Consider the following 19218-nt stretch of genomic DNA (forward strand, 5'->3'; position numbering starts at 1 on the left):
ACCCTACCTGGCCTGCCAGAGGAACGGAGATCCACAGCCTCTATGCCCGCTGCCTGTTCTATCCTCAGCCCTATCTTCGAACGTTGTGTCTATTCAGAGAAGGTGATAAATGAGGGGCTATCTACAGGAAGCCGGATTCCATCCTCGGCACTGGATGGCCACAATAGACACTTCATTTTTCAGGGGGGCAATGGGGGGAATTATGGCTGGATGAAAATGTATTTTATCTCTGGGGCTCAGTTACTGGTGTGGCAGACACACACACACACACACAAAACATGCTCAAGATACATCACACACATGCCATTTTTCCAGGACATAACAGAACAACACATAGCTCCAATAGAAAAACTCTTTGCAGAATGTGGGCAACATCTTCCACCTGCTGTCACTGGCGATGCTGATGTCTGTGATACTTTCCACAGATAGACAAATTTGCACCACCTTCATTTTCCATTCAGGGACATAATAGATACAAATAAGATCCACAGCCAGAATACGTTGTCCCACTGGGTAAGTCAGATTCATACAGCAGCGCGAGTTACAGCTGACAGATTGATAAGCAGGCATCTGCATCGAGAACTCCTCAGCAGGACATGCATTAACAGAAACTGAGGAGGAGGACATACTGGCTTACTGTTCGCTCTTGGGCCGTGAGTGTTTTGGAGAAAAGGGGGGATGAGAGGTGAAACGAGGATGAAGAAACGGGCAAGGTAGATCCATTGTGAGAAAAACAGCAAAAGAAAAAGACGGAGAGGAGAGGAGATGACAGAGAGCAGACCCAGCAAGGAGCCTGGTTGTGACATCACGTAGTGCCAGCGTGCAGTGGAGGATGCTGGGTGCTGCGGTTCTTAAAGGGACCGGCGTGGCGCTTATGAAGGAAGATTGAGTTGGTTATAGCACAGCTTGGTGCCACAGATACAGAGTAGGACGGGTGTTACTGCACAGCACGACTCCTGTCAGCCTAGGCTGACTGTGTGCATTGCACGCATTGAGACAGGACAGTGAGGCAATGGGATTCTTTCAACCCCAGGGGGGTAGATCTGAAATGTTTGAGAAGGAGGAGGGAGGAGGAGGGTGTAGAGGAGAGTAGAACAGATGCCCTGTTTGGTCCCAGCAGGAGAGGCTGGGGTGAGAAGGGAGGGAGAGATGGAAGAAAGAAAAACCTCTTATTCTTCAGTGTAGGGATTGAACTGAAGATGGCCACAAAGTAGCACTGAGTACAGATGAGAGTGTGTATTTGTCTATGTGTACATTACGTCCATACACTTGCATGACTATAAACTACACCCTTTTATTGTACCAAACTAACATCTGAAGAGTGAAGCTGTTGAGCACTTCCCTTAACTGTCAAGGTCATGACTCCAAACCAGCCATTTGATCTCACTACGTCACTCCCATGCCAAGAGGCAGAGCTCCATGACGTTCAGCTGCCATGAGGGTGAGCTGCAAAACAACTCCTTCATACAGACTTCCCATTTTAAAGTCTCATTGAAGCTGCCTTTGAGGAATGTTCTTTTGTGACCGTCTGAATGGACAAACTTGACCCCAGCGATCTTGTGACACCAATCTCTCTGGAGTGGAGGCATAAAGTGCATGCGCATGCAGGCATAGGTGAACATGTACGCACACAAATACTTGGGTCACGCCTGTGCATGCGCAAACACAGTATATAGAATGAACACACAATATACTGTAGATGGCTCCACTCACAGTAACTCATGAATAATCTACATGTTCATGAAGAGACACATTTCCTCTCTCTTCCTCTACCCTCCCATCTGTGAAAATAATGTCACACGCATTCACATTCTCATCATCACATAGACAGGCCCTTTATCTTTATATGGTTTTATCTTTAAGACAAAAGCCTTCCTGATGTGCTGCTAACCCTATGTAGCTGCCTTTAACTGTCAAATGCACCCCCACTCTCTGTAGCAGCAGATGATAATCGTCACTTGAATATTTCCTCCAATGCTTTGATTGCGTACCTATTTTTCACATGAGATGGAATTTATGATTCCTCTGAAACACATACTGTAGTTGGCACTCAAAACACAAATAAATTCTTACAGTTACTAGATCATTATAGAGGGATAAAAATGTCTTTTGGACATAAATACAATCTGTTTACTGATTTAGCTGCGTTAGTCCGATTTCTATGACGATGTACCCATGCAGCAAAACTGAGAGCATGCATTTACCAACCTCTCAGATTGAACTTGTTTTTGGTGGATTATTTAAAAATATATGAATAAAATGAATTCATCAAACATCCTAATTAAGTCATGTGAAAGTGTGATTTTTCCTCATAAATGTCCTTATAATTACAAAAACAACCATCGAACCACGGAGCAAATCACTGACAGAAAACCATTTCACCACTCCTAGGAAATAACACTGGCCTTATTTCCTCACTTACAACTATCTACAGTGATTTACACGCAGTGAAACTCCATCTGGCCTGGAAATGAGTGTTAGCATGCTTATTAGCAGACAGGTCGAGTGCTGGTTTGGTTCCTGGAAATCAATCATGTTATGGATACAGATGGCAAATAGAGATGTTACACCAGTTATTGCTGTATGCTCTCAAGGCTCATGTGGTACCACATGGTCAGTCATAATGTATCATAGGGACATAGGGAGATGCAACTTTTAGCATAATGTAAAATATGAAATAAATAATTATGTATTATTTTAGTATTTATATGGTGCAATCAGTTGCATAGTTATGCCTAAATTAGAAATCCTGATTATTTTGCCTGAATTTGTGCTCACAAACAGTTATTGATCACAGTAAGTACATCACATAGTGAAGCTGTTTTAAACCACAATATTTGTTTGAGGATTACTGAATTACATAGGAGAACACAAAAAGATAACTGAAGGTGACACTCAAGAGTACAGTTTCATTGTTTATAGAGTTAATATTAGATTTAATTAAATTGCAAATCCTTTATAGCTAAAATGATGAATTATACTGTATATTGTAGTACAGTCAAATGCAGCCAAAGATAAAAATCCCACCACCAGGCCACTGAGGTTAAAGTAAAATTTAGGTAATAGAAATATAAACTATGCTCCTCCTACAATGACATTGGCTTCCTCTGATAATATCCATTTCTGTGGTTTAATTGAATCCAATGCTCCATAAAAGATGACTTCCTATCAGCAAGCTTGATTTCAATGAGTTGTGAAAATGGTTTCTAGACTCCTAATTGAAGAAGAGACGGAGATGCGATGATAAGGAGACTGTGCGTCTGCTACGCAGATTGCATTCGTTTTCAATTGGCAACGTTTAAGATATTTATTGAGACGCAATCTAAGCTTAATCTAAAGCGTATCCCTTATCATGAGAAATTAATCAGGCGGAACAGATGGGGAGGAATAACAAGACTATTCCACATGGATGTCAGTCCCCTCGGCTGGCTCCGACGGGCCAAGTGTTCACTGATAATAGAGAAAAGATAACAATGTGATGATGATGATGGAAGCAAGAGGAGAATTCTTTCCCCTGGCTACATATCCAGCGCAGAAGCAAGGAAACTATTCACACATGGAGATACGGGTAGACAAACACACTGCAGACAGACTGACAGAAAGTTACAGACTCATACAGACCTGCTGCTCATATTTTTGTCTGAGTGCATCAAGTTGCTGGGAGAACTCCTTGGCCTGGTTCTCCCTGAGGGACTTGGAGCGGATCAGGTCCTCTTCTACTTTCTCCATCTGCAGGCATGAGACAAAAGCAAACAAAAAGTTTACTATTGTGTCTGACAGACTGAAAATAATTCAACGTTCATCTAAATACATTCTGAAATGTTTGATATGAAAACATTAAGGCTGGGCTCACAATCTGTAATACATTTATGTCGGCGTACATGCCTAGAATCCTACACTAAATCTCATTTCAGAAAACTGGATGTTAATTTGCGTTAAATTCTGCTCAAAATTTTTCTCTTAGTTTTGGTTGGTTTGTCGCGTGTAATTGCGGCATGACTACTGTACAATACATGTAATGCATGCAGAACTGAACAGAAGGAGAGTGATGCTGCTGTAACATTTTCCTTTTAATTTGAATTTAATGAACTGCCATTGGGAAGAAATATATTCAACACAGTACGTGTGATCTTATCGTAATGATATTGTAATAACAGAACATCAATATATTAATCTATTCATCAAAGTATAATATTATAATTAACATTAAATATGTAACACTAGTAGTTCACATCAATATTCACATATTCACAGGTACAAGAAAATAACCGCAACTCAAAGACTCGCATTAAAGACACGGTTAGAAATAAGAAAGTTGTAAGCTTCTGCCTCTTTCTGTTTTTCTGGAAAAAAAGGGATTTGACAATATTTACGCTATTTATCTCAACTCAACTTCCTTGCAGCCTACCACATTCATATTTTCTGCTCAGGTGATGATAATCAACAACAATTTGAAATGTAATTTACTGAAACCCCTCTGTATCTGGGCTATTCTGTGTGTAACGCTCAGGAAATGCTAAATGTGTTTTGATTAATCCATTTAAAATGCTGAAGCCTCCTTTGAACTATGCACGTAACAGAGATTTGATTCCGTATGCGGCTTCTTTTTTTTTTCTAACTAAAATAGGGCAGACTCTTTCCTTTAAGTGCAATCTAAAAGTGGGATGCTGATTTTAAAATGAGAGAAAGAGAGACAGAGAAAGCGAAGTGATACAGATAATCCATTTAGATATAACACCATCAGCAGACAGAGGGAGGGAGACGATGAGTGGAAAGATGGAAGGATGAAAAAGAGAGTAAAAACTTCTTTTGAAATGCTTTCTGCAACATTAAAGCAGGAGAACGTGGATGCACAAGTGGGGTGGGTGAAGAAAAATAGGGGAGAGGGAAAAAGGGAGTGAGGATGACAGGGATGCAGAAGAGACTGCTCCTCTCCCTCGTGGTTTTGATGTGGGCTGAGGATAAAGTCAGATCGGAGATCGGGATGCCAGGGGCTCAATGGGGAGAGAAGGAGCAAGCAAGAGATGGAAGGATGAGAACAGGAGAAAAGAGTGGGAGGAAGGAGAGGAGAAATACACCAATACAGACACTTTCCAAGAGCCAAGAAAAGAAGACATCACTTGCTACTCAAGTAAAAATAAAAAATTAATGTGTATATATATATATATATATATATATATATATATATATATATATACACATACATACATATATATACACATGTTGCCCAGCATTCAAGCAGGATGAACAACCAAGAAAGCAAACCAAGGGTCTCTGTCTCCCAGTAGAAAAATTAAAAATCCTTCAGTTGGCTACAATCCAAATATAGCAACCTTTTCAATACTGACAAAATGGTCCTTCACATACAAAATGCAATATGTATAGGCAACTTTATTTAATTTTCTGGGGAATTCAAGCTTTTGCAACCTTGAATATAGTTTTTTTGCCTTCTTTAGTGTTGATATGCAAGCAGTACTTCAATTAATCTCGTCGATACGACAGACGTTTCAAATTCAATCAGGAGGAATAAAGGTTGCTCTGTGTGCCCACAAACATCCATGCAGAAATTCGACTCCCACACAAACTCTCTCCATTTCTTACAGTACATGTTCCCCCACCGCACTGATTAGCCGAGAAACTTCACTAATCAGTGTCTAAAACTTGCTAATCTCCTTAACATGCAGCCCTTTAAAACATTCAGGACCACACTCAGTGCTGCCTTGTCAATAAAGCACACACAGTACTACCAAAAATGCTCAACAAAAACGCCTATAGCCAGACTGACTCGTAAGACAGCATCAGAAGTTTGACAGCTGAGCGTGTATTGATTGGAGAACTCTCCCAATAAGCAGCAGCCCACGCGGTGCGGAGTGCCGATCGTGAGGCTGGCTTAACGTACTAATTAGTCTGACTGCTTAATGCGTCTAACCTGTTCTCCATCACAACCCTGCCAGCCCACGTCACACCCACTGAGAGGAAGTGAGGTCAGTGTGTGATAGCGGAGAAATGAATAAATAAATCATATCATTCATTTGGAGTGACTAAATGAGTGAACATGGCCTAGGGGTGCTAATGTTCTTGTCTCTTACATATAGATTTTTCAGTATAGGAGCCGTTGAAAGGTGGCCGGAAAAAGACCCATTATAGGATGTAGGATGGCTTAATGGTGCAAATCATGAAACAGTCGGAGCGAAGGGGAGGGAGAGAGACGGAGAGAGAAAGACACACGGAGGAATTCAAGTACAGCCAGCGTGGCGCCCTGTTGCATATGTGGTCAGGCTGGGTCTCTGCAACTACAAAATATGAGTGTGTATGTGCATGTGTGTGTCTGTATTGTCTTGGTTACTGCTGCCTGTCAAACAGCTCACTCCCTTTGTGATAGAGCAAACATGAAAAATTGGTTAGGGTAATGCATAAATATAATATGAAAAAGGTGGACTAGGATACCGTGTAGTGTTAGCTGAGGACCAGTTTTACATTTAATGTAAGGCTCTTATGATGCTTTTATGCAAATATGTGTGTGTGTGTATGCTGTATGTGTGCGTGTGTATCAAACCTGGAGTTTCATGTCAGCATAGGCCTTCTCAGAGCTGAGCTCCACCTGTTTCTTGAATTGCTCCAGTGCCATATCTGCCTGCTGGATCTGCTGCCTTTGGCTCTCCCTAGCTCTGTCCAGCTGGCTCTCCATCTCTCTTCAAACCAAATACACACACACACACACACACACACAGAAATGAATATATGTAGAAACAGGAACCCTATTGCAGACCAGAAATGCAATGTTAAGCAAGTACTGAGCATAAGTGAACTTTCAAGAAGGAAGAAAAGTGATGAGAGAAAATAGAAAGATGGATGTGGAAACATATTTTAAAACACAGGAACCACACAAAAGTGTAGAGTGAAGTATTATGGGAAAGTCAGTTTAGCAATCAGTTCTACAGCATCTATCACCACCGATACCCAGGTGTGTGTGTGTGTCTGTATATGTGTGTCTTCCATGCAGGTATACTGCGGCTATTGCTGGCAAATGTCAGGTCATACAGTTGCAAGCTGAGTGGATTGACAGACATACTGAGAGGGACAGCCTCATGCTGAGAGCTGTCAGAGCCCAGCCAGGAGGCCCAGCCACATCATCATACACAGCACCAGCAAGCAGCTGTCAAGCCCAGGGTGTGTGGGGACAGGAGTGTGCGTCGGGGTGGATGGATAGAGGGGTAGAAAGAATGATAGAGCGAGAGGTGACGGTATGAGGGTGTTATTTTTGTAAAGCTGAGATTTTGCATGTTCAGTCAGACAATGATAATGTATTGTCCTAAGCCTAATTCAACTAAATATTACAAATGTTTAAGTCAAACATAGTGGACATAAAAATGCACAGGATCATTAGCAAACATGTAAAAGAAAAAATAAAGAAATTTCACTTGTCATTTGGAATGCAAATAAAGAGTCTATGTCTGACTTGAGGTTAACTGGCTCAATTATTAACACGCTTTTTAGCTGATTAGCTCATAAGTGCAAATAAATGTCTGACAGATTGGATCACAGATATCAGCTTACTACGATGCTTCTTTATATTCATAACTGCGGTCACCAAACTTTGTATTCCACTCATAATGACACACATCATTCATTCTCGACTTGGACGCAGACTTGACTATGAACAATCATGTCAACATGTGCTCCTCACATCTGACATGTTTTATCAGCTCCAAGTGTTACTCATATTCATATATGACATATTGGATTTGGAGTGTTAGAAGTTGGCAGGCTCCTACACCCAATACATGTCTCTTCTTGGAGAGGATGTCTTATTTAAGTCTAAACAAAACTCTGAAAAACATCAATGTCATGAATTATTCACTGCAAATCATTTACTGTTGTCTATTTGTAAAAATATATACTCACTTCATGACATAAAACATAATGTAAGACTTTAAACATCATTTTTAATGTATCTAAAGTGACTCAAGTAATTCTATTTTAATAAAATCTTGAAGTTGTAGCTCCATTGCGTTCTCTTCAGCCATTTTTATATTGTGTGACCTTTTTAGATAAATACCGTAAAATTAGAGGTTTTTTTTGTATGTTCTCTCTAAAAGCACAGAATGAATCCGTCTAGCACCCAACCAATATTTAACAACTCAAATACAACAAAGTCGTATAATAAATACTTAAAGATTATTAAAAATGCCTTGCTGAGAGCAAGAAATATGGATAACTCTATGAAACTGATATTAATCACACAATTTCCCAGAACCTCAAGCATGTTTTCAGACTACATTAACTACAAAAATGTTCAACTCTGAACTTAAACACAAAGTGTAGCGCTACTATGTAGGAGTTTTCTGCAGCAGGCACTGAAACCTTCCAAACCCACTATCTTCTGATTAATGCATAAAGATGACAACGTTGGGGAGAGAATATGACTGGCTGTGCATGTGTGTGGTATGTACTGTGCGCATGTGTGGCTATGTGTACAGTAAGGGCATTTTTCTCCTGCTCCCTTGTAAATTAATACTCTAACAGTGCATGGATAATTATTCCCCCGTGGACAGACAAGCAGGAGGAAGAATGATTTTTTTGTCTGGTGGGTGTGACTTAAAACCAATTAGAAGTACAACTATTACAAAATTACAACAGGCACACAGCGGGTGGTGGGGGAGGACTAAGACGCTGTTCTCCACACATTTATCTGTATTTAACAAAGGAGGACTGCCAAGTGTATGCGAGAGTATGTGTGTGTGTGTGTGTGTGTGTTACAGTTCATAAAAGATATGGTACATTGACACAGTTATGTCAGCATAGCAGGTGTTCACACATACACCCACAGAAACACACACCACTATAAGAAAAAAAGAAGAAGCTATATCTACAAAGAAAACCATATTCACTGCACTGATCAATCACTTCCCATAATCAAACCAACAACTTTAAGTGTTTATAAAAATCCTACACTATATGAATAAACAGAAACAGAGAAAGACAGAAGAGATAAAAACAGCAAAAGTAAAAGGAGGCAATAAAAAGCAAAGAACAGGGGCAGAGGATTGAAAAAGGAATGTGCAAGCTTTCTCTCCTCTTTATAGTGTTCTGTCTCTTTGTAATTTTGGTCTCTCTCATGTCGGACATCAAACGACAAAGAAATTGTTTTTTTTTCCCTCTCCCAATTTTGTGTACTCTGTAATTATTAATCAGTCTCGTTGCATGACTGCCTTCCGGGCTCAGACAGACACAAAGGCTATGTGGGGAGACTAAGATGGAAAAAGAAATAAAGAGGAAAGAGAGAGTGAAGATGGAAAAGAGGATGTCACAGAAATAGCAAGTTTTTTAAACTTCCAAGGCAGAGCAGAAATGAATTGGGTGTGTGTCTCGCTCAAGAGATGACGGAGCGCACACACGTGTGTGTGTGTGTGTGTATATAGGTCTTTGTTCAAGAGCAACAGTCCCAAACTCTGTCTGTGACTGACAACTCTACTCAAAAAATGCACTATGACTAAGTTGGAGCTGGCTGCTGGGCCTTTACCTCTGAGGATACACCGAAAAAGTCACTGCAGCTAACTTCAAGTATGTGACAGATTGAAACATATTATGCTCTAAAGCTGAAGAGAGCGGGTGAACACATGGCACCTTCAGTGATTCCTAGGAGAATAACTGTGTGTGTGAGTACTTCTCTGTGTGTGTGTGTGTGAATGCGTGTGGTCACTAGAGCGGTAGACAGCATGTCACCATCAATAACAGAGCGATGAGGGTGAGATGAGAGGACAGAGAAAAAGACTCAGGGAGGCCTGGCAGGGAGAAACAGAGAGGGAAAGGAAGGAGAAGGGTGCCAGCGCCAGGGCGGCCCGTTTGGCTTTAAATGGATCCCTGGTCAGAAAAGTGGAAGGAGAGGAGGCTCAAATTAAAGATGTGCCTTCTCCATAGAGGAAGTCCTCTCATCCCTCAATCCTAAACGGCTGTTTAAAGGGGAGGAAGAGAGGGAGGCGAGGAGAGAGCAGTGTTTGTGCTAGAGAGGGTGAAGGAGCTTCCGCCATCCAGCCGCCTGGCAGACAGGAGGGGTGCAGGGATGCCGGCGTTTTCCGGACTGCACTAACCACACAATGCCACGTGCCGCCTGTGAGCGAGTGTGCACCACATGCTGGATACACAGAGGCATACTATACATGTCTGAATATATATATATAAACACTGATATACACATACAGTTAATACAAGAGTACACATTCAAGTCGATGCACACAAAAGCAACTCTAATTGCTTATGCAAATATTCTTTTCATGTAAGCAGAGTATTTAACAATTGCACGGGCTGTAATGTGGGTGGAGCAGCGCATGGAAAAGACTGACAAACACACTAGAATGCACACTTGCATGTGGATGCCTCTGGTCTCTAGTATAAAAAGACGGAGAGTGAGAGCGTGCGTGCATGTGCACGCGTGCGCGCACGAGTGCACGCAAGTGCCCGCGCATCTGCGTCTGTGAGCTCATCCAAACGGAATGATAACGAATCCACAGACACATCAAAGGGGCCTGGAAAAAAAAGAGGGAGCACATAAAGAGAGAAAATGCAAAACTGAAATATTCAGCGCCCTCTGAAGAGAAAATAAAACAGGCTTGGTTTTCATCCGCATCCCCAGAGAAAGAGAAAGGGAGAGAGAGAGAGAGAGAGAAAAAAAAGACAGAAACAGACACAGAATAAGAGACAGACCACAAATAAGTGAACACAAAAGAGGGACTGCACAAGGGCAAGAGAATATTAAAGACAGAGAGAAAGAGTTGAAAAGAGAGAGTAGAAACAGAGAATCATTGAGCGTGATGGCTTTAGAACTGCCTACAAATGCGGCCTGTTTATAAACAGCATTTCACGTCAACATGTGAAACAAAATGGCCACATACATTAAAAATAATGAGGCATCAATAAACACCAGTCATCCGGGTGGTTGTGGGGAACTGTCTTCTCACCAGTATTGCTACCATTCTCTTAAAATAAGTTGGCATTAAAAAAATGTTAACTCTTACATGAAGCTTCAGCCTTATAGTCATCTCTCTGTGGTTTGTTCGACTTTTTTTTTTTTTGGTATTTATACCAGTCACATAGAGTTTGAGTAAAGCCTTTGCCTTGCTCAAGTGTCGGTGAACATGACAGATGATATTTCAATTAATCTGCACAAACTGTCTCCTATGAAGCTCATGCACTCCCATCAACACCAGTGACTTGCACTCGTTAGTGCGTCTTACCTCAAAGCCAACTAAACACCGGAAGGAGAGAGAAGGATGAAGAGGAATCTGCTGCAGTCCAGGCTGACAGTACCCTACACTATGTGGGTGGATAAACATATAGGTGGGACAGAGCAGAAAGACACACTGCATGTCTGTCTCATACTTTAAAATGTCCCTGGAGTTCAGTCAGTTTTGCCACGTAAAAATTAAATACTTATTTAATATCTCTCTTACTCGTTTCTGCTTCAGAATAGTAAGGATGTAGAGAAGAGAAGAGAAGAGAAGAGAAGAGAAGAGAAGAGAAGAGAAGAGAAGAGAAGAGAAGAGAAGAGAAGAGAAGAGAAGAGAAGAAATTACTCATGTCATGATTTGGAACAGGGATTTTCTTGCCTTCGCTATGCATTTAGATGCTATTTGGCTTCATGAATTAAACAGGCTACAGCATAATATGCTAAATCAACCAGGCACTAGTCCCAAAAGTAAACATACTGTATTTACATATCCCAAACATTACACAATGTAAAATGAAGATGGAAGTTTTTTTTTAATGAAACAATGAAAGCCCTAAAGACAGACTCGATCCAGACTGAGCTGTTTCAGTGCATGAATTAAGCGAGCCTGCTTTTGTATAAATTTATACTGTCTGTGCATATTTGGCTACTTTAATGTAAAAATGTCAAATTGGTTATGAGAGACAATCACGTAGACAGGCGAGGCGTCTAATATCATTACACCATGATATGACAATGTCACAATGTCAATCAGGCGCACATATTACGTCATTCTGAGACGCTGCCGTGATCAGATATACTAATTATAGCCGACGGAACCTACTACCTGCTTCATTATCTATGTATTTAATTAAATAGAAACACTGCCTAGACTTGATCATTAGAAATTATTGCATTGTTACCAGCTTAGCTCTACATCCCTATTAATGTTGATCCTCAATACTAGAACTGACTTTTCTTGTTGAATTTTTCGTTTAATGCTTTGTTTTAGGTTAGCATTCATGGCTCAAACTATATTTATGCATTAAATCAATCTAAAACATATAAATAGTTTCTTGTGTAGGGAGTATCCGAGGCTGTAATTGTCATTTAACTCAGGGAACTTTGACAATAAGAACCAGTTAAAGAGGTCTTTACAATTTTCCTTTTGTCAGGTCGGTGGTATTGAATTGGCGCTTAACCCATCTCCATGCACCCCTTTCGATGCAGTTGCCATGGGAGTAAATATTGAGCATGAAGCTTTTCATTATTCAGGATCCATACCTCCACCTGCTCCTGCACTTCAGCTCTAACTGCGGCTGCCTAGCCTCCACTAGGCTACCACTGGTCCCTCTCTGGACCACTACCACCACCCCTGCCTCCCTCCATCTCTCCTGTCATGGGAGAGGAATGCTGAGAAAGATAAGACCACTTCAAAGACACACACACAGATGCACAAGGTATGCACACACACACACACACACACACGAAAGAACATATTGGATGCATCACACACCTTTAAGAGTAGAGGAGCACTATCTCATGCATGCATGTGGGCACAAATACTATGAAAGAGACAAACAATGAAAACACAAAGACAGACACAGTCTGCCAAAATTGCTGTTTTACTTCTCAAAGGCTGACTATGAAATCAAATTAGGCCTTGCTTGACGGTGTGATACCTAGGAAATCTGATGTGTACACAAAAAACCAAACAAAAAACAAACAAACATGAATTACAATAGAAAAGAAATAAACCGAGTGAGCACAAGAGTTGGTGTAAATGCTGGGATAAATATACACACCGTGACACATCCCATCCATGACAGCAGGAGTGTGTGCACAGGTTTGGACAAGCACTCACACAACCGGTGTGTAGCCACTCGTAAAGGTGAGCCAACTTTCTCTCCAGCTGCCTGAAGTAGAAGCGGTTTCTGCCACTCCAAACTGTAAACCATCAAACTGAGCAGAAGTTACTGCTGAGACACAGTCAGAGTTGCTACAACTCATGCACCACACCTTAGCAGGCACATGGTTTTGATAAAGCCAGTTGGGTGCCAAGCAGCAAGAAGAGGGAATGGAATGGTATGGAGGGGAGCACGGAAAAAAAAAAAATATGACAGCCTCTTCACGGAGAGAGAAATACCATATTCTACAAATAGACCAGCTGTTTTTCTTTTTCCCTACTTTAACCATTCAGGTGATTTTCTGATGTTTTTAAATTGTGATTTGGAGGTCATTGTTGCGAAGGAAGGCAAGCTGTTCCCCAGATGAGCTCCCTCTACCCCCCCGCCCCCCCTTTTCTGTGGTGCATCTCTCCATCTCTATGCTAATGCCCTGTAATGATCTGAGGCACGTTGGGATGAAAGAAGAGGAGAAAAACTTGTTCTCTACACAGCTTTGTAGTGCTTTCTGTTGTTGTTGCTATAGTAACACAGACCTGGAATTCAAATTGACGCAGCAATGCTTATTTGCATGGCAGGACAGGGTGATTTTCTTTTTGTACTAGAAAGAAAGAGTGGGTGTAAACCATGGAAGGAAAGGGGTGTGGACAACAGCTATATATGCTAAATATGAAAAATGGAAATCAGAACTGCCGACGTATTCAGCACTGCAAATAAACTACGCACAAAATATTTTAAACATTTTATAAATAGATTCATGTTGATATACCTTGAACAGAACGTAGCGCGGATCAACATGCACACATCAAATACACATCGCAACACACCATACATACCACACAGTGTCTGGCACATGGAAGGCATGTTGAGCAGTTCTACTTGTTTAATTTTATCATCCATCCTCCCATCTTCACACACACACACACACACACACACACACCCCTGCGTGCGGTCTTGCTTTGACTTTGAAGTTCTCCTGGATCGCCTTTAAAGGCCCTCAGTGTTGCCACGGCAGCAGGCAGGTAGCAGACATCAAACTGCTTAGTAGTGTGTGTGTGTGTGTGTATGTATGAAGCCTGAGTACTTAATTAGCTAAGAGCCTGATGGGCCACTTGCCGTTTCTCAGTGTTTAACACTAAACGAGGGAATGACTGGCTCGTTACTGATACTAACAACAAGGATAATTTATGCACAAACGGATCTGTCTGCTGTGTTTAAGCTTGTCCTCTGTTGCCAGGCTGACAATGACAAGCACAAACAATAAGCAGGCACAACCATCAATGTCCCTTTGCAATCTTTACACTGAATACTAAATGCTGTAAAACTGGAAAATTTGTTTTCGTGTTCCTTCACATTGTCACAAACCCAAAGCAACAGTAATAGTAACCACATTCTACAATTTAAGACAATGTCTTCCTCACGAAAAAGATGTATCCTTCTTTTACAGAGACATGTTGGGTTAAGACACAAAGTGCCTTGGGGTCATCGATGAGGACTCAAGGAAAAGCAAATACATCCACGAACAGTCCATTCTTTTTAATTCATTGCTTCTGCCTGGGTTGCTATTATATTGTGACAAACAGCTGAAACCCCTCAAGGGAGGTGATGGCACTGTGACTGGACTTGGCCGTGTATGGCTGGAACTGGAGCTGAGGTTGTTGAATGGGCTGAGCCGGTGTTGTGTTTAATTGTGCAGAACACATTCTGGCTTCACCAAGGAAACTGTAATCTGCTTGTGACCAAATAATGTTGTCCTGTATGGGATTAATTACTCAGTGGAATGTACTGACTGGCTGGCTGGTTGGTTGGCTGATTGGCTGGAGTCTGTTGAAGTCTAGGCTGTCAGCACCGTCTGCTCATATAGTATTGGAGGGAAAGGGAGTGATAGAGCTAAAGGGTAAGAGTAGGAAGTAGAGGGGTGTCAGCAAACGGTTCCTATTTACACACCCAGCAGACAAGGAGCTATATAAACATTCATTTGGAGGTGTGTTTCTGGTCACCTGACAAATTTAGGTCTAATATTCATTATCCTTTTAACTCTGGTCTGGTCTCCAAGTCTACGTTCTGAGACTGAACCAAAACAGCAAAATTGTGAGCTGTAAAACTAAAACAAAGCATTTCTAAGCGTTAAAAACTCTGTAAAGCTGAGAGGAACTGCAGAGTGGGGTGATAATTGTCTGTGGACTCATCACTACGAGTAACGCCTCTCACATTACACGCTGGTGTTAATAAAAATGTTGATTAGTGCAGCTTTGACATATTTAATATAAAAGTATAAAATTACAATAATATTTTTAAAGGGCTCATATCAGGCACATTTCCAGGTCCATATTTATATTCTGGGGCTTTACTAGTATGTCTTTGCATGATTTACAGCATTTATGCAGCCCCTAAGTTCAGCCTCTGTCTCAAACAGGCCATTTCAGCTCCTGTCTCTTTGAGGCCTCCCTCCATAAGAGCCCACTCCAGCTCCAAAGGCTACGTAAACAAACAGTAGTAGTTGGATTTCACGTCTTTTTCTCGTTCTTTACTTGAAACGGAAACTTCTCAAATACATCCGTACCCATTTGAGCCTGAATCTGATCCGAAATATGCGAGTGGACAACGCAAACAACCCATGGAACAACCTTAGCAAGAAAGGTTACCAACGGATGGCTGTTTGTGGGCAGACGCAAACAATGTGATGTCATCATGAGGAGGAAATAAAGATGACATTGCAAACAAAGAGCTCAGAGCAGGCTGAAGTCTGGGCTTTTCATTTGCAGGGGAGCATCTTTTCATATGTTCACCTTACGTTTTGGACCATTGACCATATTTAACTTAGACATCCAACATCATCACCCTGTCCCCTTTAAATTTATGCTGGATGATTTTGTCAAACTCAATCCTGTTTTTTCTTTGATCTATTATATATTTCATCATATCTCACATCTGCAGTATGCAACATACTACATGTTATAGGCCATTGGTATTTTCCAGTTCATTAGTTTAGGCAGTGTTTGATTTATATAGTGGGAATACAGTAGGTTTGCTAGTTTCCTCAAGACAACACAAATGCCTATTGAATGCAAAAGCTCTGATCTTCTCATCACGGTTGCCAGGCTCTCAACTCTAACAGTACTACTCGCAGTTATAAAAAAAGATCAAAGAGAGCGGTGCAAGGGTTGGCTTGTTAAAGTCAAACTCCACCTTAAATCAGAATTCATACACACTGTTCTTATGATCAAAGAGTTAAGTCAGTAGACATAAACAACTCTCTAATAAAGTTTGAAGCCACAAAGTCAAGGCTCCAGCGTGTGATACTAATAATTGTAAAGTAAATATCATGCTCCACAAACATTATATATGTTGGAATTTTCATGACCAAAAGGGACAATTCGACTACATACATTAGAAGGTGTTTATGTTTTGAAGATATTATTAGATTTTTTTTAAAAAATGCGTTTGTACACTTTCACGTTTGAACACACGTCTTACTCTGAAGTCTCCCTGACTGTATTCATTTCTATTCCATCTGTAGGATTTATTGCTGCAGCTCACAATCTTTGTCAACTGCGTACATCTGCAAAACACACACACACGCACATTTACAAAACTGGCTGACATGCTGACGGTGTGTCTTAAACCATCATGTCAAACACTAGAAAGGAAAGAGGAGGACCACACACAGAAATACTGATTTTAGAGTTTACAGATTTGATTATTGCATAAATTCGAGGATAAATCAGAATATATAGTGTCTATTGGTGCAGCTATTTGTATTCAGAATAGGGTGGTGTTTTGGGCAGTGTGGTTGATAAAAGCATTGTGTTTTCCTTTTGAATAAAAAAAATGGCTGCTGAGGAATTTAATACCAAAGATAATAAATGTACAGCTGTAGCATGAGACAATCTGATTCAGACTCTAAATGTAGTTTGAAGCTGTGTTTTAAAATACAGTATATTTGTGTACTAATTCTATAATCAGTACGAAATAAAAATATTTGTTAGATTCAACATTGACACTTTTAAAAACTTTCACAGTGGTTTGGCCTTTTACAATGTACCTGAGTGCATCTTCCAGTTTGGCTATCTTCCTCTTAGCTTCTGCTCTCTCTCTCTCTGCCTCACTGTGGGTTGCCAAAACCTGAGGGTTAGAGTAAAAGAGAGAGAGAGAGAGAGAGAGAGAGAGAGAGAGGTATAAGTGAGTTCAAGAGCAGACACCATCAAACATCACTCAGCAAAACTTTCCTGCCTGTGACCTTGTGCATCTGGTCTCGTCTCTTCTCTCTATCACCCCATCAAAAGTACCATCTGAGCCTATCGGTCTGCATGGAGGGCCTCTCACTCTGGATCTATGGCGGCCACATGGGCCTTTCTTATGTCCAGATGCCTTACTGTGCCCTCCTTCATGTGTTTCATTTACCACTCCTGAGGAGTGAAAAGGGGATTTTTTTTAGGTGAAAAAAAAAGGAAAATAGATGACTGAGTCCTCTGTCACATTGTTTTCATCTCCAGTCACCTTGTATAAGGAAGAAGGAGACAAAGAAAAGTGGAAAAAGTTGTGTTCTTGTTGATTTTGATGAAAACAAGAGCACATCAAAACTACACTACTGGCATTTGTCTAGAGATGGTTGATTGAAATTCTCCCTGACCCTGAATAAAGTGCACAGAGGCCTGCTAAGTTCTTGCAGGTGTATATCAGCCAGAGGGGCCCGGGTACATATGCCAGCCTGCTACCAATACACACACACACACACACACACACACACACACACATACATTATAAGTGTGGCACTTTGAAGATGACCCAGGTGCAGTGAGGTCTTTAAACCTGATCTTCACCTAAGAAGTCTGGTCTGGTCTGGTCGGGCTCAGATCATTAACAATGGCTTCTGTACTCTATGGTTTATGACTGTCCTATTGCTTTGAAGAGGGTCTCTCAGAAGTAAAGAACTCAGTGCAGGGGCAATTAAGTGTACACCCTGGTATACTAAGAGTACATACCTCAGACACAAATGTCTCCCTTTAAATGTCTTCTGCTAACTGACTCTACATGTTTATCTGAATTTGCTTATAGCTCCATTCTCAACTCTGTTTCCATGATTAGCCTTATGCTAAATTACAAAAATCCTGTTCACTTTTCTGCCCAGTACATCTACCTGTTAATCGCGGCACTGATTTTACGAGAACAGACGTAAAATCTAAAAGTAAGGGGGAACATGTGACTCCCGGCTTTGATCTCCACTAATCACTTTGTCCAGGGCTGTTTTAATGCAACAAAGACAAAATCTATGGAACTCAGTGGATCCGTTTTTCCCAGAAGGAGCAAGTATACACTACCTTTTTCTCACAGTTGATCTGCAGTTCGTCTTTTTCCTGCTGAAACTTTATCTCTTGATCCTGAAAGGAAGAATAGTTGCATGATATGACAAAGGTGATACTGTGTCAAACATAAACAATGTGTTGTTCAGACACACGTCCAAAAAGACAAGCCCATTCTAAACACTTCCTTAGCTGGTATTGCCACAGTGCCAAATAAAACAGACGCATGCAAACAGAAAGGCACGTGCACATATACACATTAAAATATGCTACTAACACCAACCAGCATACCCTAAATTGTTTCTGTCTGTGATGTTCACTGTCCAAGAGCTGCTGTTTGAGCTGAGCTACAGTTTTCTCAAAGTCCTCCATCACCTCAGAGGCCTGCAAGAGAGAATAAAACAGGACATTTCTAGATGGCTAAAATTGGTAAAACGTTTGGTATTTTGTATAACTTAACAATATATTCAGCAGGTTGGTAAGGGGAGTACTGTGCAATGTGTAAAATGGACCTTAGCAGCAGACAGAGCATGCTCCTGATGTAAGTGGCTCATGTCAGTCTCGTGTTTGGCTTGGAACTTCTGCAAGGTCTCCTCGAACTGCTCGCTCTGCTGCTCCTTCTCTTTCTGCAGGACCATAATTCTGTAGACAATAAAGAGCATGACAGTGCGGTTAATACACACGCTGACATGTCCCTTTTCCAACATCACAAATTACATCATGAGTCACTTTACCTGCCTGTTGGTATAGTTTTGTCTCAGCACATTTAAAAGATTTCTTGGATACCTTACATGTACCTTGATTA

At 41.0% G+C, this 19218-nt stretch overlaps 1 protein-coding gene across 2 annotated transcripts in view; it reads right to left on the minus strand.

Annotated features, from left to right (window-relative positions):
• cep112 (centrosomal protein 112) overlaps positions 1 to 19218 on the minus strand; it is a 99938-nt gene that overhangs the window by 49476 nt on the left and 31244 nt on the right. For both annotated transcript variants that reach the window (XM_042393236.1, XM_042393238.1), the window contains 6 exons: positions 18926 to 19055; positions 18705 to 18797; positions 18432 to 18491; positions 17156 to 17235; positions 6557 to 6692; positions 3622 to 3729 (listed from right to left, as the gene is read on the minus strand). In XM_042393236.1, coding sequence (XP_042249170.1) covers positions 3622 to 3729; positions 6557 to 6692; positions 17156 to 17235; positions 18432 to 18491; positions 18705 to 18797; positions 18926 to 19055 — 607 coding nt within the window. The remainder of the gene's footprint in view (positions 1 to 3621; positions 3730 to 6556; positions 6693 to 17155; positions 17236 to 18431; positions 18492 to 18704; positions 18798 to 18925; positions 19056 to 19218) is intronic.

The sequence above is a fragment of the Thunnus maccoyii genome, chromosome 18 (genome assembly GCF_910596095.1).
Source record: "Thunnus maccoyii chromosome 18, fThuMac1.1, whole genome shotgun sequence".
Taxonomy (NCBI): Eukaryota; Metazoa; Chordata; class Actinopteri; order Scombriformes; family Scombridae; genus Thunnus; species Thunnus maccoyii.